General features: G+C 37.9%; 1 protein-coding gene across 3 annotated transcripts; it reads left to right on the top strand.

Annotated features, from left to right (window-relative positions):
• Positions 1–8,414: 8,414 nt before the first annotated feature.
• Positions 8,415–18,317, top strand: LOC149827571 (uncharacterized). 3 transcript variants are annotated; one of them, XM_090019502.1, is made up of 10 exons: positions 8,415–9,005; positions 10,162–10,208; positions 11,263–11,381; positions 11,742–11,904; positions 12,447–12,743; positions 12,828–12,908; positions 13,890–14,612; positions 14,867–15,023; positions 15,198–15,240; positions 15,843–18,317. In XM_090019502.1, exons 1-10 carry the CDS (start codon positions 8,750–8,752, stop codon positions 17,977–17,979), a joined length of 4,023 nt encoding a protein of 1,340 aa, XP_089875628.1. In that variant the 5' UTR covers positions 8,415–8,749; the 3' UTR covers positions 17,980–18,317. The 3 variants fall into 3 exon arrangements, with proteins under 3 accessions (XP_089875628.1, XP_089875629.1, XP_089875627.1); XM_090019503.1 differs by having other exon boundaries at positions 14,867–15,240; positions 15,843–17,365; positions 17,570–18,317; XM_090019501.1 differs by having other exon boundaries at positions 14,867–15,240.
• Positions 18,318–23,332: the final 5,015 nt, after the last annotated feature.

Below are 23,332 nucleotides of genomic sequence, written 5' to 3'. Positions count from 1 at the left end.
TCAGCATAAAGAAGGATGCTTCTCTATTCGTCCTCCTCTCTTTGACGGAACAAACTATGGTTACTGGAAAGTAAGAATGACAATATTCTTGCAATCCCTGGATCTAGATATTTGGAGAGTTGTTTCAGAAAAGTATCATACTCCATCAACTGATTTCAGCCGATGGATCAATGAAGAAAAGAAGACTGCTTCACTTAATGCCAAGGCAATGAATGCATTATATTATGGCGTTGACAAGGTAGAGTTCAATCGCTTCTCTCAATGCTCTACAACAAATGAAATCTGGCATACTCTTCTCGTGACTCACGAAGGTACGTCAAAGGTAAACGAATCTAAAATTGCTTCTTTAGTTCATAAATTTGAATTGTTCAAAATAAAGCAAAATGAATCTATATCGGACATGGTAACTAGAATGACCGATATAACTAACACTTTGAAATCCCTTGGAAAAGAATATTCACAAGTGGATTTAGTCAGAAAGATCCTAAGGTGTTTAACTCCTGAATGGAAGAGAAAAACCACTGCTATTGAAGAAGCAAATGATCTTAACACTCTCACTCTTGAAGATTTGGTTGGTAACCTAATGGCATATGAGGTCCAACTTCAAGACAGACAAGAAGAAGAGCCCAAGAAGAAATCTCTTACTTTTAAGGCTACTTCTGACTCAGAAAATTCAGAAGAAGATGAAGATATTGCCCTCATTACAAGGCAATTTAGAAGATTCATAAAAAAGGGAAGATTTTAAAGAAAGGTAAAGAAAGCAGATTCTTCCAATCCCAATGAAGTCAAGTGCTTTAACTGCAAAAAGGCAGGACATATCAAGAAAGATTGTCCTTTTCTTAAAATCAAGCCCAAGGACCAATTCAAGAAGAAAAAGGCATTTCAAGCATGTTGGGATGATAGTGACTCCTCTTCCGATGAAGAATCAAATGAAGAAGTTGCTAACATGTGTTTTGTAGCACAAGAAGATTCGGTAAGTCAAATTGACTATGATGAATTATTTGAAGCATTTAATGATTTATATGCTAAATTTAAGAGTCTAAGTTCTAAAAATAAAGAGTTAAAAACTAAAAATTTAACTCTTGACTCTCAAAATAAAGTGTTACTTCAAGAGATAGAAGATCTCAAGAAGAAAAATTCTTGCCAAGCATTTGAGATAAAAGAAATTGGAGTTAGAACCAATCTCTTACAAAAAGAACTATTTAGTCTAAAAGAAAAATCAAATGATCTTCTTTCTATAGTGACCAAATTCATAAATGGTAAAGAGAATCTAGAAAAACTTCTTGGTTCTCAAAGATGTTCGGTTAATAAAACCGGATTGGGATATAGCTTCTTTGATACTCAAAATAGACCAAACTATGTGATGAAAAATCAAAGACATTATTCTCAACCATTTGTTCATAGAACTAAACTTTCTAATTTCAATAGAAATGCATCTAATCATGGAAACTATAATGCTTATAAGCCTAGGCATGATTATTCTAGACATGCTAAATCCTTTTATAGAAAAAATATTTATTATCAAAGGAAACCAAAATCCAAATGGATATGGGTTCCTAAGACTAACTCTCATGGACCCAAAAATAGAAAGGGGTCAAATGCTCTGTTTTCTAATTTTGTTGTAGGTACACAACATAAGGAGCAAATAGATATTGGACAACGGTTGTTCCAAACATATGACTGGAAGGCTGGAGTTATTTTTCACCCTCCAAAATAAGGATGGAGGAACCGTCACCTTTGGTGACAATAACAAGGGAAAAGTAATAGGTATTGGTAATATTGGTAATCCAAAATTTCCCTTGATAGAAAATGTTCTTTTAGTAGATGGTTTAATGCATAATTTAATATCTATTAGTCAATTATGTGATAAAGGTTTTCATGTTTTTTTTAAAATGATTTATGTTTAATTTGGATTAAATATTTTAAAAACATGAATGCTGGATCTCGAAAATGAGATGTAATGACATGCTATGCTATGCAATGCAATGAAATGGTATGCCGAATGCATACAATGATATGCAATGACACATGAAATATATAAACACTGGATGAGGGTGGAAATTTGGGGTGTTTACAGAGGTGAAGAGGGTGGAGGCGTGAACCCTTCCTCTTATAGAGGCTCTAACAAACCTAAACCTACTCTAACTCCAGTCCCCATTGTTTCCATAAAATTTTCTTTTCTTTTTTGTTGGACTCCTAAAAACCTTTCTCACATATATATGCATATATATCTTATTATTATATTATATAATATTATGCTATATATATATTTTACAACTTACTCATGAGTTGGTTTACCTTTTAAAGAGGTTTCAACTAATTACATTGTAACGATCCCAACTTATCCTCGTAAAAGTGATTTTTTATAAACAAATACGAAAACAAAACCCAAGGATCCGAGGTCTCACAAATTTAATATATACCAAACTACAACATATAGTGCATTGAATCAATGAAGACATAATAAACTTTATTAATCAATAAATAATATGAATGTCAAGTAAGCTGAAATAGAAAATCGTCTATGTCAAGGAGACACACTATCAAGAACTCAGAACATGTCACTCAAAGCTCGCAGTCTCCAGCTAGTAAGTCACCCCATCACTGAGCTTATGGTCCTATAAAACAGTTTTGAAAATGGGTAAGAACCAAAGTTCTTTGTACGAATTCCTCTAAAAATTTAAACAGTAATGAAATAACATAAACCAAATTAATGCATAATTTTAGAGGAATTATGCAACACCAATTTTCATGATCAACTTACCATTCAAGCATTTAAACAAATATCATGTAACAACAAATATCATGCAAAACAGAATAAGCATGAATGCATGAACTATTGCAGAACAGTAAATATACATGATCCAATACACATTCATGAATAACTTATTACGTTATTTATTAGAGTTGTATTTTTATACATGTCTCTATTAAAGAACATAATTTTACTTTTCACTTTTTCTTAAACCCGCAGATACTCAAAATGAGCACAAGAATCTTAAAGTCCAAGTTAGGTTTTCAGTTACAACTTAACACACAATTTGTATTTTATTACTGGGTTATAAACTTGTTCCTCGGCCGATATTAGAAATCAACATCATCTATCAAAATATTAGAAATCAACATTTAATGCCGAGACATAAAAAAAACAGTATCTACTGATGACACTTTCTTGATATACCAATAACTACAACTGAGTGAACAACACCACTCCAGGCAAAGTGGCTGAATCTCCCTAAAACTGGGGTTGGGATGTGGATCACCATATCGGGTTCAGGGGCATAATCGCACACAGAGTTTTAGTATCCTCACAGTTTTTCCAAAACTGCCATCCAAGATCTTTACAATGTAGAAAGGACATCAAGGAAGAGATTAATTATATTGTTTGATATATTTTACTTTTTTAAAAAAATTCAGATTCTTCATACAAGAACCATTTTGCAAATTAACATGTAAAACCCATCTCGGCCCCGGGCCTGCACAATATAACTATGTAATTAATTTTGGAAAACCAATAATTTACAGAAATAAATTTTGCAATGCATAAATTTAAATCACCATTGGAGCAACACCTGCTCCTGGCCCACAGTCGCAGTGGTTCATATCTGACTACAAAAGAATCTCAAAGTGATTTATGTATCTTTTTGCAAAATTACAGTGAACATGCAACACACTTGTTTCACAACATGTCTACAATGCATATCTAATCACACAACATGAATGCACATAAAGCCAATTGCATATGCATGCAAACAAATGCTTGCAACACACAATCCAACTCATGCATAACATCTAAATATGGACATGATCATATTTATGCAAATATCAAAATAACTTCAGAATTTTTATGCATATGATATACACAATTGCAACATAATATTTGAATGTATAAATATGCATAATCAAATAAAAAACATATATAGCACCCTACGGTTCACATGAATGCAAGTATGAACATAACAACACTATTAAGAAATAACATACTGCCAATCTGATCGGGATGCACAAACACACTCTCTAACAAATCTAATCAGATTGCACATAACTCACTAATTGACAATCTGATTGGATTACACATGTGCACTCAGTGTCAATTCTAATCAGATTGCATATGCACAAACAATGCATAAATCTAAATCTAGTCAGATTTATACACCCGCAAGGAGTGACAAATATGATTTTTTTATTCTATTGCAGAACCACATTGGCTACACTAATGTGGGCAGCAACATGCTGTCAGCAGCATATTGCTGCTGCAAATTCATGCACAACAATATGTTGTTGACAACTTACTATTGCTGCACAAATGCGCAACAATGTGCTGTCTTGAACAACCACTAAACACATATCTATATGCAACAAAAAACAGTCTACACTTCCAACAAAATAATCAGATTTATTGACAACCAACAGAACATGAATATACACTTCTGATAACAGTCAACATATTCACATAGGTTCATGTTTGATGATCGTCAACATAACAACATAAAAATACAACTTGAATTTCTGATTTGATCGCAACTAATATAACAACTCGAAATCATAAATAATAATAGTCTATGAAGTGACATTAGATCAAAACTAATCCTAGTCCCTACAATGACTTGAAATCGAGTCCAATCATAGTTAGTAAAATAATTGAAACTCGACTATGATAACAGTTCCCAAAATAAAGTATAGTCAGGTCTGATTAGTACCCAAAAATCGTGTGAAATTGGGTCTGATCAACACTCAAAATTCATGTGAAATTGGGTTTAATCAGCACCCAAAAATCATGTGAAATTGGGTCTGACCAGCAAAAAAATTGTATGAATATCGGGTATGATCAACACCCATAAAGCATGTGAAATTGGGTCTGATCAACACCAAAAAATTGCGTAAAATTGGGTCTGATCAACACCTAGAAATCATGTGAAATCAGGTATGATCAACACCTAGAAATTGCGTAAAATTGGGTATAACTAGCATCCAAAAATCATATATATTCGAATCTGACCAGCACACAAAACAATGCATTTTCATGTCTGATCAGACTCCAGCACAACATATATTGCATCAAAAATAATTTTCTATATATATTATTGTTGACAGGATCTCATAACAAAATTAGATTCGATAACATCAAAGAAAAGTGAGCTACTGGAGGTCATCAAGACAATATATAATTAACGAAAACCCATGTTGATCACAATCAACAAAATCAACCTTTAAATAAGTGTGATAACAATATAAAGAAAAAGATTTAAAGCATGTTTGATCAGGTTATACACACATGGCAATAGATACGACTTGATCAACCCCAATAAAAAATCAATTATGGGTAGATCTGTAGGCCTGATTAGGCTGCCTACAATGGATCTACGGCATATCTGATCAGACTGCCATAAAGATGAAATTGGCAAGTCCTGCACAGGACCAAAACTGATTCCTAAACAAAATTATTGATATTCTTTTGAATAAGAATAAAAAAAAGAATCAACATATGCCCAAAATTGACAGAGCAAAATAAATAAATAATATATATATATATATATATATATATATATATATATATATATATATATATATATATATTCAACATGAATAGACTATATGCAAAAAATTGACATGTATTTCTATAATATGCAAATATGTAGATGTCGAACACATGCTTTAAACATGAAAAACCATTGGCATGGTTACATCAAACTAAGAATACACAAAATCGTGAATCATGACATATGTTTAAGCAAGTTTTTGGAATTAGATTTTATTTTTCTTTCTAAAATTTTACATGAACCGGATCTAAAACCCTTTCTTCCCATTCGAATCTAGAGAGAAACCCGTACCTTAGTTTGCAAGTGGAAAATACCGAAAAATTGTCTGATGATCAGCGAGGGAGATGAATTTCCTCATCTCCTTCCTCTTCTTCTTCTTCCTTTCTTTCTTTTCCCTTTTTCTTTCTCTCTCTAGGAAACAAGATCTAGAGAGAGACGAGTTAGACCCCTTATAATTTAAATTTTTTTCAGGTCCTCGAGAGAGGGGGTGACGTCCCCTCTAGAGGCCTCTCATATGGGTGCTACCATCCTTATCCATTTACATCTTATGTCTTTTATTTTATTTAAATTAATATTCTCAAGGTATATTTCAAGGAGGTTCTGGAAGCCCACGTGGGGTAGAGTTCTACCCCAACTTTATTATATTTTAAAGTTGTTTTTAAACTTTAAATTCAAAGTAGTTTTAAAATTGTCATGGATGGATTTTGGATCTAGATTTGGATCCAAGATCCACATCCATATGGATTTAACCCGAACCAGATCCTAGTCAATATGGAATCCTGGATTGGGTCTAGATCCATATCAACTTGGATCAAACAAATCAGATCCAATTTGATTCAATTTAGAAAAAGATAAAAATAGAAGTGGGTCATTTTTTAACAACGCGATTTTTGTGCCAACCTTAACCTGATTTTAGAAAAACAAGGTACCAACGTTCTTAAAATTTTGAGACACATCTAATGATATACTTACCTGATTTTTGCCTTCAAATTTTGCCTAAATTTAACCTGAATTTTGTTTAATTTTTGCTTGATTTTAAATGTTCAAAACAAAAAATTTCTTAAATAATAATTGGCTCAACTAGGTCTTGTGAGGGCTCTGGGCCACGCACAGACCTAGCTGCCGTCAACTATATTTAATGATATTTTCCATACTTTTTATTCTATTCATTAAATACTTGGCCAAAATTTCATAATTTTCAAAGTTATAAATTATGAAAAAACACACGATATTACACACATGGGGGGACCAGAAGCATGGGACATCCCCTCTTGTGCTCTCTAACTTACTAAATATTAAAACCATATAGCTTAGTTATTAATACACCCACATCTCTAACTTATTTAGTAAGTTTTGACTTTTATTACTATTGCTTATTAAATATTATTTTAGCCAAGCGAGTTCACTAAGATGGAATGTTCCATCCTAAGGAACTTTCTCTCTATGACTCAAAAAGCCACACAAAGTTTTCTCTGTGTTAGCTTTTGACATATCTAATTTATTTCTCTGTTTTTCTACTTTACTTAATTCTTTTAGGAAACTTAGAAATATAATTTACTAAGGTTTTAATATACCAATTTTCAAACTTAATTTCAACATAAAATGCCACATAGGGGGAACTTCTACCATATTATAAAACCTAATTAATCTAAGTTTTCTATTCCATAAAATTTGTATTTAATATTTTATATTTTTCAAATTTGGATTTCAAATCCATCGAAAACAAATTCTAATTTAATAAAATCACATTATATACATATTAAATTAAACCTAAATTCATCTAGTATTTAGGCAAAATTTACCAATTATTTTATTAAAATTTTATTTTTTATAAGTTTGATTTTGAATGCAAATTTCACTAAAATCAAACTTTAATTCTTCATAAAATATCTTTTATAGTTCAACTTAGACTAAATTATATTTTTTCACATAAAAATCCTTATTAATATTCTTTTATACATTAAAAATACTTTGAAAAATCACAAGTGTTACAAGTACACTCAACTTCAAATGTGCAAAAAGGGATCTGAGAGATTCAAACTTAAGATGTCCTGTCAACAACTTGGTGACATTAAGACCATACGAGAATTGCATTTACCTAAATCACATACATTTTCCATAATGGATACTATGTATGTACCATAAGAAAATGAAGATGGAGAGTAGGGCAACATGCCAACATTACACATATATTACACAAGTTAAATTGCTTTGTCAACTTACAAGATCATTGACCGGAGGTGTAGCATAGTTGGAACCAGCCTAGACTGTTAGACGGGTTCGATTCTTGTGGGCGTTATTACCATTGTGTAAGTCGAAGCCGGTGGCTCCCGGAGGTCAAGGGGTGCGCCCAAGTTTACACTCATCAGGGGTGGTTTTGCCATTGCTATATGAAAAAAAAACTTACAAGATCATTAAAGCCCATTGCGTTGAGCACACCTGCAAAAGATGGGACAAAACACTGGTTTTGTTCGTTCAGTAACAACTGTACCAAGTCCAGGTTTGGATGAAATGAACAAAAAAGACGGTGACCTAGGAAGGTAGATTTTTTTTTTTTTTACAACATGGTTAAATCTAAAAAATGTTAAAAGGTTTCATAATTAAGGAATCATGAGCACAATTAACACAAAGATTTCAAACAAAGCCTACTTATAAAATTACTCTAATAAAGTGCTAATCAAGCAATTTAAATCAGAAAAGAAAACTGGTTTTACCTTACATGTCCATTGCTTAATTACACTTGATCTCAACCATTAAGAAGGGTTTAATTAATTAATTAAATAAATTTTCGGGCAACGTTATTACCTATAATAAATTGGGCCCTCCGGTAAAGCCGTAGAGTACGTGGTCGGAATTAATACCCGTAGGAACGGAGAGGAGGCGGCTTCGCCTTCACATAGGACTCGTTTCGTTCTGCTCGTCTTTCTCTTTCAATCAGAAAAGAGAGGAGACGACCCAAAAGAGGGCACGGACACCGGGACACGATTTGTCGTCAAGAGTAAAACCCTCGCTTCTCCCCCCCCCCCTCCTCTCTCTCTTTCTGAAGGAGACAGAGAAGAGTAAAACCCTAGAAATCCCCCCCCCCCCCCTCCCAAATCAGACAGAGAAGGCAGCACAAGGAGAGGTTCAGGATTCTTCTAACTTCGTCTTGCTTGGTGGTGGTCTCTCTCTCTTTCTCTCGGGCTTCTTCTTCTTCTTATTGGGCAGAAATGGCGACGGAGAGGGGACCGTACGAGGGAGGTGCGGGAGGGAAGTTCAGGAAGCGCGCCTTGCGGAAGCCCTCGACGCCGTACGACCGGCCGCCCACCGGCTCTCACGCGTTGAGGAACCCCCTTGCCGAGGAGAGGAGGAACGGGTGGCTCTCCAGGATCGTGGATCCCGCGTCGAGGATCATCGCCAGCGGCGCCACCAGATTCTTCGCCTCCATGTTCCGGAAGCGCCTCACCGCCTCCGCCAGCATCCCCGGTGGGTTTTTCTCCCCGTCCCCGCCCCCGCCCCCCCCTTTTCGCTTCACACCAGGGTTTCCTCTTGTTTTAGGTAATTGCGTGGCGAGTGGAGAGATTCTTAGGGTTTGTTTTCGGGTTCTCCGTTAGTGATCTGTTCGTTAGGGGGAGTTTGCAATTGCGAGTCTCTGAGTTGGGTTTGAGTTGAATTTGAGATGCTTTATTTGTGATGTTTGAGATCCTTTGTTTCACTGGAACCTTGTGTTTTGGTTTTGAGAATGGCTGATCATCCTGTAAATTCTTCTTTTTTTTTTTTGCACCACTAGCAGATTATTAGGTTTCCGGGAGCAGGTATAGTTTGTGTTGGTCGTGAAGTGTTTGTGCATCTTGCCAGGAAGTTTAAGTCCTTACTCATTTGAAACATTTTCTTGTTAGTTATTTTTTCCCTCTAAAGCAATTTTATATATAGAACTCATGATTGTCTAAAGTGTTTTTTTTTTCATCAGTGAATGGCTATTCTAAGTCGTTTTGGAATGATTTGGTGAATATTGTATACCGCTCTACGACATTCGAATTTTAGAAGAGTTGTTGGTTTATCATGTTTCCCTGTTTGCTAGGCCCACTCGGACTGGAAAACTGTGTGCATCTAGAAATGTTTGCTACATTTCAAAAACTTGTTGGGCAATTTTTTCTTTCTGACAAAGTATGCAAATGTCATTTGGTTGCATATTTCGTTCAGTTTTGATGATTTATGGAAGTAAAATTTGATTTTGTCATTCATAAATCCGAGGGCTTGATTCATTTTCGACCTACATTTGGGTTTCTTTCTACTTGGTAGTCAAGTTGGGGATGGGCAGAATTTCCACCTGTATCAAGTAACCGTTCATCGATAAAAAAAGTTGAAGCCAATCTTTGCTATTGTTTAAATGGGTGAATTACTTGTTCAAACTTGAAGAAGAAAAGAAAAAGTTATTTGAATTTCTATTTTCAGATGAAAGTGTTTGCAAGAGTTAGAAAATGGTCACTGGTAGAATATTTTGTAATTGAATTTTTGTTGCCATGTTGCTGTACCGTTCTCTCTGTTCAAGTCTTGCTCATGGTTCTATAGCTTGATCTTGATAAAGACACTGTATTTGCATACTTCTAAACTTCCTTTTTTATTAATGCATTTTGAGCAGATCTGAAGTTAGAGACGGTGCATGAGCATCCCAAACAAGAACCTGAGGTAGTTTGAAGCTTGTTATTGTTTTTTCTTATTCTTTTTTGGTTTTTTTTTCGCATAAAAATTTCAGCAATCTGCTTTTTTTTCCCAAGGAGGGAGTTTTTTACATAAGGTTCACCTTATCCTATCTTGAATAGAGCATCCGTTTCATTCATTGATTTTGCAAATAGCTGGTAATGTCTTGAGCAGATTTGTAGGTCGCACTTGTCTAGTGGATTTTAAATAAACCATTTCTTGTGCCATTGCTATTTAGGTTTGATTGGACCATCCTTAGGTTGATTCCTCTGATGAAGTTGTGAATCTGTTGAATAAGTCTTCCTATTTTCTATGCCCAAGGGGGGTTGGCCTAGTGGGGTGGGGGCCTTGGCTGCTAGACGGGCAGTCAAGGTTTGATTCCCATGGGTGTTACCCCCAACGCACAGCATAGGACCCAGGGGCAGGGGTCCTAGCCTCAGAGTTTTACGCTGTCGGCACGATGACCGTAAGTATGGCAGGCTGAGCCAGTGCGTCCAGGTCTTCATGCCGGGTGCGGTTTCTTCGGGTTATAAATCCCCAAAAAAGTCTTCATGTTTTCTGATCTATGATACTTTACACCGTTTGCTTCATCAGTTCACTTATATTAACTTACAAATGTATTACCTATATTATACATTGCAGATATTCCTTTTGATACTTCATTTTTATCTCATCTTTCCATACAAAAGGAAAAAAAAATCTCATCTTGTTTCCTTGCTATTGCTTTTAGATATATTGTCCTTCTAGTTAAAGTTTTTTGGTCTGTTTTTCTTCTTTGATGATATGCAAAGCTTTCCATAGGCACTTTTTTTCAGGCTTCCTTGTGTTTTATATTTTTATATTTCTTATTTAAAGTCTCTCTCTCTCTCTCTCTCCATGTTCAGAAGCATTGCAGTAATATGGTTTTGCTTCAACGTTTTACATATTTTATCCCTCTTAGAATATTTAACTGGAGTATTCAGGCAATGAAAATTTTTGCTTCTCTTTTCCTTTTCTGTGACTGGCCTCTGTAACTCTACATGTCCTGTTGTACATGGTGCAGAATCCATTACAAGGCACACGAGAAGAATTTAGTCGCCAAGAAGAAAGAGAAACTAAAAATTCTATGAGTAATAGACTTGATGTGCTTGAGCACATGCTCAAGGATAAAACCTTGTCAAGGCAAGTAATGGCTTGAATATGATTTTACTCCCACCCAGCTATCTGTAAGTTGCGGCTTTTTACTTATTTGCTTTGGTTCTGAAGTGTAAGGAGTGCCAAAACATTTGCCTTGCATGACCCGTGTATCAACTGCCATGAAATTTCTTTCTTTCCTTTTCCCTTGATAACCAGAATACCTGTTGTTGACATCAAAACATGTGCTGATGTTGTCTGGTTATATTTAAATTTCTGTTGCTTCCATGATTTTGCTTTGCTTGCATGCAATATTCAACCTGTAATTTATTCTTGCATTTGGTCGAGCATGCACTCATATTGAATACTTTTGGAATTTATGTTCTATGTTTTCTTATCACTTTGTAGGGATGAGTTCAATCACTTAACAGAGCTTTTGCAATCACGAATAGTTGATTCTTCTATTGATAGTGAAACCAAAAGGATCGAAGGGAATACATCGAAAGCAGCAACCACTTGTGCGACAACGAATGACATAAATATCTCAATACATGGAGATGTAAAGGACCTGGTGAGAACTGGATGATGAGGACCCTCATTTTTTTGTGCCTATTGAAGTTCATAAAGCCAGTTCAGTCATTCTTTCTTGTTCTGTAAAGATACTCATCAATGTTTTGTTATTGTAATAAGACCACCAGTAACATGAAGTTTTTCAAACATTCTCTCTACTTTAGGACTTGGAAGTATAAATGATCTGACTTTTGAAACCTGGCATGGGAATTACCTTACAAAAGTTATCATCAAAAGTCTTAAATGCTAATTGAGAGATCTTAGGTTCAAATCCCACAGAGAGGCTATACTCGAGAGAGAAAGCTTGTTATCTTCCAGAGGCTACTGAAAAAGGAAAAAAAATGTTGTCATGTATTTATAGATTAGGATGGAAGATGAGATATTATGCACTTATTTCCTTTCGTTTGAGCAAAACAGAAAGTACAGGTTAAGCTAGTTTTTGTGTGAGTTCCTGCTTTTGGCATCTGAAGCTTAAAAGTGTTTGTCATTGTCCCTCAACTTTTAACAACCTGTTCAAAATTTGTTGACCAATTTATTTCACAGATTGCTGATGAAACAACTGCTTCTCCAACTGAAATTGCAAAGGCATTCATGGGCAGTAGGCCTGCAAGAGTATCCCCAGGGATCTCAGGTCTTCAAAGTTGGACTTACAGACAGTTTTCACCATTGACACCTAAAGCTGATAGTCTGTCGCATGTTCTTAAGTCAGCTAGTAGATTTTCTGGTGTCTCTCGGTCTGGAGAAGATGGCTTTTTTACTCCAAAATCTCAAGAAGGTAGATCTGTGCTGTATACTCCTGCATCTGCATATTCAAGACTTGTTTCAGAGTCCGATCGTGAGGTATGACTGTTAATAGTCCATTTCACCTTATGGTCTTTCATGCCAATGGCTTGTTGGTAAGAAGTTTTCCTTCTGCCTGCCCAGGCTAACGGTGATAGCTACATTGGCCTATCAAAATCTTCTCATCAGGCAGAAGTTAATGATGCACCTTCTAGCAGTAGGCGGGTAATTATTCCTCCACCCCCTTTTTTTCTAAGTTTTTGAAGTCATTCCTAAGATTAAGATGTTAGTTTTTTTTAGTTTTGAAGTTAATTCTTCTTGAACAAGGATTAGATCACAATTTTCTTAAATCATAACAAAATTTGCTAACAAATTTTGAGCTGTGTGGGTGTTTATATTTGTTGATGTGCACGTAACTGTGCATTGAAGTACAAAATGAGAAATTGTTAGTAGTGATAAGGGGAAATAGAACCATAAAGCAAAAAGGTTGGGAAAAGAAAATTTGAGAAAAAACAAACCACATCCTGGAGAAATAGATTGTGTGATTTTCTGGTCTGTATTTGTAAGATTCTCTGAAACCATGACTTAGATCAAGCTTATAGTGGCCGTTTAATTGCTGAAATTGTCTGTTGATTGGAATCACCAGTTAACTGTATGTAGTTTGACTGCTTGGTCACACTCACGTGTGACCTATTCTTTTACTGCAAGTATTGGTAATGTGTGGCTTACTTATTCGCTGTATAAGTTAACAAAAATGTGTTTTTTGTTACAAGTTTGTTAAAGATTCACACAAGCCTATTTTGAACTTCAAGTTGCTAGTGCATTAATCTGTCTAAGATACTGAAATGATCACACATGTATGTGTGTGCATACACAGTTTCACACAATGCATAGCTTCCATGTTTCTGGCCTTCTCATCATACTCCTGCTACTTTTCTAAATATGTTTGTTGATATTTTTTGTGGGCATTGAGTCCTAAATTTGTAACTTCTGTTATTCACTTCCATTTGTTGCGAGTCTGATCCCCTCAATGTCAATTACTCTATCTCTCTGATTACATGTCCAACTTGTTTAGGTTACTATTGTTGAAATCATGAATCAAATTTGCTACTGAGAAATACAGCTGATGGTTCTATAAAGGTAGCTAATCCATTTACTGAACTACTGTTGGTCATAAACAACTCTTGTTAATTTATTGTTGTTCAGGTCCTGAAACGGAGGAGTTCTATTTTTGATAATGACATTGGATCCATCAGCTCTATAAGGCGGATTCGGCAGAAGTCTAACTTGATGCCTGCTTCTAAAGGGTTTGGTCTTCCTGCCAGTCCTATTCCTCTGCTGTCATCAAGGTCTGATGTTGGTCAGAGCTCTGTGTCTTCATTCCAGAAATCTGTGCAGTTACATTTTCCAAAATACAGTTTGGCTACAAATAACCAGGCTGTTGCCAATGGTGATCATAAAATTACACGGGCGAGTTTTGCTTCTGTTCCTCCTCAGTCTAGTGAAAGAGCTAGGAAAATATTGGAGGAGATTGACAGACCATCACCATCACCAAAGGAGAAATCAACTGAACTGAAGTTGGCTATTGCAAGAGAGAAATCTCCTGCTAAGCTGACATTAAGTATGTTAGGTGGTAAGGCCCTCAGAAGCATGGAGGGCATAGGCATGGAAAATTTTTCCGATCATGGCATTACTTTGAATGGTTCTGGTAGCGCTCATAAATGGCTTCCTAATGAGACAAAAGACAAGATTGAAGAGAATGGTCTGGCCGAGACTTCTGTAAAAGCCATTAAAACATATTCTAAAGATGGTGGTTTAACAAATGAGAGTTCTCCTGTTGCTGATTCTCTATTCGGGTTGAAGCATGCAGACTCTAGTTCTATGATACATCCTCAAAATAGGCGGCCCTTCCAAATGGCTGCACCTGAGGTATGCATCATGTAACTTCATACCATCTCTTTTTTCTTTTGGAGAGGCTCTGTGGCTGAACTGAGTGATTGGCTCAGCAAAATAGCTACCTTTGTTCTCATGCATGCATCTTCTGAGTGCCATAATGTGTATCCTCTTTTATTTATATTTTGTTGCTTGTTATCTACTTCTTGATTGTGCATTATGTTAGAGTTTATGGCTTTTGGTTTTATTTGTGGCTATTCTTTGTTCATACTTTAAGGTTTGCTATGCAGATGGATGAGGATAGCTACAGTCTTAGTGAGACCTCTGCTGTATCTCTTGTGCAAACAGAAAAAGAGAAACCTTTTGCTGAAATTTCTATCCAGAAGCCTTTGATTCATCCTCCTGAAAGGAAGCCTGCTACAGGTTCCTCATTGACTATCGGAACTGGTATGCAGAATGGCTCTAATTTTACTTTTTCTGTTACACCATCAAACTCTCTTTCTGAGCCACCCTCTGCTCCTTCACTAGCTCCTCCAATCTATAGTAAGGTAGTTGAAACCAAGGAACATGCTGTTGAAAAGAATTTCATCATTCCACTTAACTCGTCTGCTTCTGCTGTAGTGGATGCTTCAACCAAGACTGATGCAACAAAAATTGAGTCCAGGTAAGTCTTGTAAAATCTTGGTTTATTCTGTGAGGTTCTTTATGCTTTCTATATTTATTGCTTTTAAGTTGTTACAAACCCATCTGCCCTAACTGATCATGGTGTTTTATGCATTGGTTAGTATCTTGGTTCTGAAATGTTATCGTCTATGCATGTCAATCCTTAAAACATAAAATTAGCTTTTGGATAATTTTCTATTGGTTTGATGTCAAGCAGTTCATACTCTGGAGAGGTATGAGCTGGGATGCCCCTTTTTTGCTCCCCTAAATTGAAGCGTTTATAGGTAGCTATCCTCAGTGTATAACACATCAGCCACTAAAATGTTCCACATTATCCATTCCTTTGGGATAGTTGGGTGTTGTGCACATATTGTGATAACATTTTTGTGCTCCATGTTTATGAAAAGGTGACTGCTAAGGTTGTAGCATTCAGGTAAAGTTGGTGAATGAAGGGATTGGAATATCAGTTACCTTTTTTTTTTTGACTTTCTGTCTTGTGATTAGCAGCATTTTCTGCATCTTCTATTCAAGAAAAATTCCCCCCATCATGTTGAACCCTATTTTTCGTATATAAGACAACCGATTTTTTGCTTTATGCTGCAGTGATAACGCTGTTGTGAAAATGACTTCAACTCAGCAGACAAACTTGGTGTCAGATAAACAAGTTGAACTTCGGAAAGTTGAGGAAACTGCCATGTCTTCTGCATTTACATCAGCATCATCTTCTCCCAGTGTCCTCTTTGGTTTTGGCACTTCATCTGCTCCAAGTTTAAGCAATGGTTTTTCAAATTTAAGCTCTTCTGCATCTCAAGCATCATTTGCTCCGGTGGCACCTGTCTCTACTTCTGTATCCCAGACTACCGCCAGCAGTCATTCAACATCAGCTTCTACTGGTATTCAGTTTGGTGCTGCATACTCATCACCTTCTTTGGCTGCAAACTCTTTTCCATCATCATCTAGGCCAGAGCTGTTGGATTTGGCACCAAAAGCTTCAGAGAAGCCATTGCTACTTGGCAACATTGGCTCATCTTCTCCAGTGATTATGTCAGCACAATCTGAGCCTGTTTCTAGCACCTCTGTTACCACCAATGCTTCTGCTTCAACCCCATCAAATTCTAGCACTGCATCTGCTAGTGGCAAGTCAGAGATCTCCGCTTCTCTATTTAGTTCCATGTTTCCCTCCCCTGTTGGCTTCCAGTTGCCACAGGCTGGAAGTGGAAGTGCACCACTTAAAGGTAGTTCACCAAGTCAGTCAAGTTCATCTGCTTCATTACCAACATTTGGCCTCAGTGCTGCTTCAACTTTTGGTTCTGGTAGCTCTGCCTTTGGCTCATCACTTGGTTCTGGTTCTATCCTGAATTCATCATCCTTGTCAACAAGTGCCATTTCTTTTGGCACAGTCAACCAAGCATCTTCTGCACCATCTACAGTTTCATCCAGCCCATTTGGAACTAGTATCCAGTCTCAGTCCTTGTTTAGTTCTGGAGTTTCTTCTTCCTTGCCTGAAATCACTGGATTTTCTTTTGGGGGATCCTCTGGTGCCACTTTAACATCGGGTTTCTTTTTCGGAGGATCAGGTGCTAGTGCTGCATCTTCAACAACAGGGTTTTCCTCTGCACCAGCTGGGTTTTCCTTTGGTGGGTTGTCTTCTGGCTCTGCTTCATCATCTCCTTCAGCAACTGGAATTTTTGCAGGTACATCATCAAGTGCAACAGTGTCCTCTTTGTCAACTGGGTTTTCTTTTGGTGGATCATCAGTGGCTGCTTCTACATCCTCATCCTCAATGGCAGGGTTTTCTTTTGGTGGGTCATCAATGGGTGCTTCTACATCCTTGTCATCAAAGGCAGGGTTTTCTTTTGGTGGGACATCGTCGTTGGGTGCTTCTACATCCTTGTCATCTGCGTCTGGGTTTTCTTTTGGTGGGACATCAACGATGGGTGCTTCTACATCCTTGTCATCAACGGCAGGGTTTTCTTTTGGTGGGACATCATCGATGGGTGCTTCTACATCCTTGTCATCTGCGGCAGGGTTTTCCTTTGGTGGGTCATCAGTGGGTTCTACTACATCATCATCAGCAGCAGCCTTTTCATTTGGGACACCATTGGCTGGTTCATCTTCTTCAGCAGGTACAGGTGTCTCTTTTGGGTTATCATCTGCTGTATCTTCTCCAGCAACTACTGGGTTTTCTTTTGGAGCCAGTGCTGTATCTTCTCCAGCAGCTACTGCATTTTCTTTTGGAGCGTCATCTTCTTCTAGCAGCACGCCATTTGCATTTGGGTCTTCTGCTGGCACTTCCGCTTCATCAGGGTCCTTGTTTTCCTTCACTGCAGCGGAATCTTCTTCAACACCATCTTTGGGTTTTGCTTTGAAAACTGGCTCTCCTGCTCCAGCTCAGCCCATGTTGACGTTTGCTTCTGCATCACCAGGGAATGATCAGATGAATGTTGAGGATAGTATGGCTGAGGACACTGTCCAGGCATCCATGCCCCCCACTCCTGCATTTGCTATGAGTTCACCAGCATCCTCAAATTTCATGTTTGGCTCCCCCAGTGTTCCCACAGGAGCTCAGCCCTTCTCATTTCCACAAGGTCTGCCAACTCCTCAAGCACCCTCTCCATTTGCTGCTGGTGGTGGCAGCTTAGAATTCCCAGGTGGAAGCTTCTCATTAGGTACAACTGGGGGTGATAAATCTGGTCGGAAATTTGTACGGGCCAAACGTGATAAGGGTCGGAAAAAGTAGTAGTGCCAGATTTTACTGCCACAAGTTATTTTGCTTCTTTTCGTTTCTGCCCGATTACATCACTTTGAGAGGTAAGCAGTGTTGGTTTTTACTACAATTGGAGAGTGACTGGTGCTTGGCAATTTGTTGCCTGTTTCTTCAATCGGTGTAATTGTCACCATCCGTCATATATGCCTTCCAATTTTGATGGCTTAGTTTTAGGGTATATCCGAGAACGTGTTCTGTTCTGTGTTGGCCTGTGTAGTTTGTTATGTAACATAAACAATTGGATGCGTTCCTTGGTAATTTGTATGAGCTCTTTCATATTATTCTACCGAGTAAAATTTTTTCCTGTTGTGCTATTCACTTGTGTCTGCATGTATCAGTAATCTGTACCAAACTACCAGCTCATTATTCTACAGATCCTAGGTTTTTCCTGTTTGTGTTATTCACTTGTGTTCGAATGATCATTTGATGGATGGTAGTTAGTCCGAGATTTTGAGAGAAGAAAAACAGCATAACTTTGGTATAATTTTGTGAAGATTTTAAAGTTCTACTCTGTGATCCAATGACGGCATTCATCCCATTAAACTTCTCCCCCCTCTTTTTTTCCCTAAGCCATCCTTAGCTATGAGAGTTTTTAAGGTTTTGATTTTTGTAGTTTTTCTCTAGGGCCTCACCTTTTCTCACCGCCTCCTTTTGAGACATTTTTGAGTCACACCTCCCCCATGTTAAAACGCGTTCTCATCTCACCTCCATGCTGGCAACAATGTGGATCCCAGTGAAGGGAAAGGGTGTTCCCATCTCTAGCATGAAAAGAGACCCTGAAATGATGAAAAGAGAAGGAATGATGTTAAAACAATCTTCTCAGTGAGGGCTTTGGCTCTTCTGGGGTGCTTGCTTCGAGGCCGGATAGGGTGCAATCGAATTGCACAAAAGCAATGTACCGCTGTACCTGAGCACCCATCGTCTTTCCTTATACAGTTTGTGAGCTGCGGGGCTCAACAACAGATGGTTGCCGCTCAGGTGCAGCGCAGCACATTGCTTTTGTGCAATGTGATTGCACCTGATCCAGCCTGGCTTGCTTCAGGTTGGTCTCTAGGGTGGGAGACAATCAGAGCTAAGACATTCTCAGAGGCCACGAACTGATAACCAGCTTAATTTTATGTCATCGTATTTCACATTCAGCCGCTGCATATCAGAGAGGGTATTGCCACCCATCTGATAAGCGGTCAGAAATTGCTCAGCTGCTTCTTTAAGGCTTTGTTTTCTGTTATTTCTAACAATAATACAAGGCTGTGTAACCAAGCCTAGGGTACTGTTGTGAAGTGTCAAGCTTGAGCCAGATCGATCAGGCTTGTTATGGGTATACTTTGAATCACTTGTACTGGGTCTGCGCCTGTTGTACCTGGCCTAAGATTAGAAGGGCAAAGGCCATACTCAGCCTAATCAGGTAACCCCCCCTCCCCCTCATTTTTTTTGGTTAAAGAAACAATTAGACAATTGAGTGTTAATTGTATATATTCTGGTTTAGATCCTGATCAAAGATCAAGTTCACAGATGCTAAGGCCAGGTTTAGATAGAGTTAGCATTTGTACCCTTGAGAACCAACCTTTGTGGGTCCAAGTATGATTTCTGTGGTAAGCTTCAGATCAGATCAGGTAAAACTGTTTTTTTGAAAGACAAGCTGGGATTAGGCAGATCCCCACCAGTTATTATTCAACGTACCACTGGGTTTTGAACCTGCAATGTCCCAACACAAGGAGACGTGCACTGATAGCTCCTACCAACCACGCCCGCGGAGCTTCAGGTCAGATAAAACTTCACACTACTGAATATGCGGTTTTATATGTTCAATCTCCTATCTCAAGTGTCTATCTCGGGCTATCAAATACACTACTTGAATAGAACTTTTTTATTGGATTTAGCACTCAAGCTACAAATCTAATAGCCGGTTGGAGATGTAGCGCTTGTAATAATCTAGTGATGGTTGGATTGATCTGTATTCAGGTGAGAGAATGCCTTCAACAGTTGAGGCATATCTGAGTTAACTCAAGTTATCTACTACATAGAAAGCCTCCTACTGATATATTTGAGGGCACATCAACAAAATTGAGCCTAAACGCAGCCCTATCTATGACAAGAAGAAAGTGGACTGGAAACCAACACAGTCTGAAGTCTCTCTCTCAGCATACAAGTCAATTGAAAATAATGTTGAGATTAATATCGTAGAGTTGAGACCAACTAGAGCTGCTTAATTAGTTCTTTGACAAACTCATGTCACCAGATGGGCCAAGCGATGCTCCCATTATGCAACGTCCATACATCCGTTTGGATTAAGCCCAAAACCTGGCCAAAAATCAGGTTTTGGGCATAAATAAAACCTAGATTGGTGACATGTTTGGATGTCACTAAAATATATAGGTTTGGTAAAGCCTAGTTTTTACACAACTGGGTTAAAAACCTGGTTGAAAAAACTTTGTAAAAGATGCTCTAACTGGGTTTTTTCAACACATTTTATCAGGGGTGGCCTCCCCGACCCCTTGACCACCGTCCTCTCCAAGAGACCATCATTTTCCTCTTTATACCACCAGCCATTTTCCCGCAAGTGGCTGGCTGAAAATAGCTTGAAACTGGAAGCCTTTTTTTTTTCCTTCATGACTGTCTGGCCAGTCACCAATTGAGAAATGACTGACTTTTTTTTTAGACAGCCAGGACCATTTTTTAAAAAAAAACCTTGACTGGCCATTTCCAGCGGGCCACTGTCTGGAAAATGGCCAGCCATTAAATTTTTTTGTTTTTGTTTTTATTTTTTCGTTTTGAAAATAAAAAACTGATGTTTTCAGGTTTTGCGTAACGTAAACACCAAGAAGTTTTTGGTTTTTGACAAACCAAGTTTTAAGGCCTATATCATTCAAACAAATATATATATATATATATATATATATATATATATATATATATATATATATATGAAAAAAACTCTAAATATAGTAAACCCTAAATGAAAAATCCAATGCCAAATATTAAATAAAACACAGTAAACATACACAAGTCATCCACGAGAACAACCAAATATAAATACCACAAAGCTGTATTAAATATATACCTTATTGTTATAATGGTTTCTTAATTAAATCATACAAGGTTAAGAAATTTCTTAATTGGATGTCGGCATTAGAAATGTAATTGGATCTTAGAAGTTAAAAAAAAATGTTTTTTGGATAATTTAAGGGCCCCCAAATTGTCGACGACACATTGTCTGGCCTCCGGCTGTAAAACCCTTGAGGTCTCCCTTACCCACCGAGGAGTTCACCAAACTTTCGATTTTCATTACCTAATCAAGGTCATCTTATGGATTTATGACAGTGCCCGTCAAGAGGGAATGACTTATTCCTATCACTCTAGTTGTCCTGGGCCGATCTTTCAGAATAAGGCATGTATAGTGCAGAGCTCTACTGAGTAGAAAATGCATCGAGTGTAGGAACATGCAGTATGACATGCGGTGGTAGCATGACATGCAATAGGGATCAGTATCATCGTTAGTGCATCGCTGTGTGGCAGCACAAACATGGAGCATTGTTTGGTTAAGCAGTGCCAGCAGATCAGATGATGTTGTCTTTGAAGATTTGGTTAAGGACCTCTCGGCTTGTAAGAGAGTCTCACACGTAGTGATTGGACGCACAGAGGTGCGTGTGTGTTAGGGCTAATTTCCCCAAGGATCACCTTAGGTAGTTCCAACCGAGTATGGTGACTCGAGCTAGGCGAGTGAATGCCTAAAAACCGATGAATGAGTCTAGGTGGTGCTTTTCGCTATGGTGTTTAATCATCAACTAGTCTTTGGATTGAGGGCCGTAAGGTCTTGTTCCTTCGGTGGTGAGGTTTTGTTGTGGTGTGCATAGAGTCGCAATACGCTCCATGACACGCAAGGCTAAGGCAAAGTTTGTGCTTCATTCGAAAGTGATAGCTGGTATGTGATGGCTATACACTAATTGACATGGACTACATGGAATATACATTTAAAAATACACTTGATCAGCTTTTGCTAGGCGGATATGAACGAGGTGGTGTGCAAGGCCAATGAAAATGATTCAGTATATGGAAAGATGTTGGTACGCGGCATTTGGCCATTAGGCTGACCAACTTGGTGCATCACGAGTTTGCGAAGCATTCTATGCCCGTGATAGAGCGATAGAAAGGCTTGTGGTGGTAAGGAAGGACCGACGCGTCGCACTGACTTATTGAAAAAAGTAAGCCCATGATAAATTGGCATCAGAGCAGAAAGATTCATGGAGGCTTTGTTGTTCAATGTGTGCGACCTTGAAGAGGATAATGATGGTTTATCTTGGTTATGCAAATTTTTGCAGCTGAAGTGTGGTTGACCGAACACAAAAGCAAGATGTTGGCAGGATGGTATGAAATATCGTGTCGATGATAAGTAGCTAGAAGTGTAAGGTTGTTGTTCAATTAGGATCATAGGTAGAGTGTGATGTTTGCCTTGTGCATGCATAGAATGCATGTTGGATTCGGCTGGATGGAGTTTTACTTTTGAGTATGGGAGACTCAATTAAACTTCAAAATTCTCTCCCAAGATTGTGGGTTAGCAGAGTTCTCACGTTGAGCAAGAATGCTCGTTGTTTTGGTCTCTTCAGTTTGCAGATTCTCAATGTATTATGTGTGCAGAAAAAGTTATTGTTCATAGCTCATTGGTTCCTGCGGAAACATTTTGCTGACTCTGAGAGAGAGAGTTATAGCATGCTGGCTTCGGAAGCGGAGTTGCAGCGTTGGGTCAAAGGCACCCATGTGAGGATGAGTGCCCAGGAAGATACTTTAAAAGACCACTTTGGGGTAATACACAATAAGGTGTCCCCCACTTGAAGACTAGTTTGGACCATTAAAAAACTGCAAGTTGGTGCTTAAGGGAGTTGATATCTTTGCTGCATGCATTGGTGGTCGTCTTTCTCTGCGAGGACCACGAATGGCTTGGAATTGCCCTTGCTGGGGTTGGAAGGCACCCCAGCCATGAGCATAAAGAAGGCAAGTTTGTCATACGAGCGAGGATGATCTGCTTGTATATGAGACTGCATTGTGGTTTCACGAGCAAATGATGCTCGATGTTGATAAAGCAGAAGACCACTGTGTAAGTGATCGAAGGCACATTAAGGAATGAGACTTGAAATGTTAAAGGTTACGACGATGGTAGATGTAAACCGGAACAAGTTGAATTGGATGAAGAAAAATAGTAAACCAAAGATAAGTACAAAGGAAAACTGGCATATTAGTAAAGACTGTGTTCTTACCTACACCAGCATTATCGAGGATGACAATGGTTTTAGGTGGGGGAGAATGTCCCAGACCGATCTTTCAAAATAGG

The sequence above is a fragment of the Nuphar pumila genome, chromosome 10 (assembly GCF_984573655.1).
Source record: "Nuphar pumila chromosome 10, dmNupPumi1.hap1.1, whole genome shotgun sequence".
NCBI lineage: Eukaryota > Viridiplantae > Streptophyta > Magnoliopsida > Nymphaeales > Nymphaeaceae > Nuphar > Nuphar pumila.
Note: the sequence above shows the minus strand (reverse complement) of the source record. Positions and strands in the feature narration are given on the sequence as shown.

What these genes read in the sequence shown, in the direction of transcription:
- LOC149827571 (XM_090019501.1), top strand. Translation starts at nt 8,750, where the DNA reads ATGGCGACGGAGAGGGGACCGTACGAGGGAGGTGCGGGAGGGAAGTTC. An exon ending in TCCAAATGGCTGCACCTGAG is followed by an intron (nt 14,613 to 14,866) that starts GTATGCATCATG and finishes TTTGCTATGCAG; the next exon opens with ATGGATGAGGATAGCTACAG. An exon ending in GCAACAAAAATTGAGTCCAG is followed by an intron (nt 15,241 to 15,842) that starts GTAAGTCTTGTA and finishes TTTATGCTGCAG; the next exon opens with TGATAACGCTGTTGTGAAAA.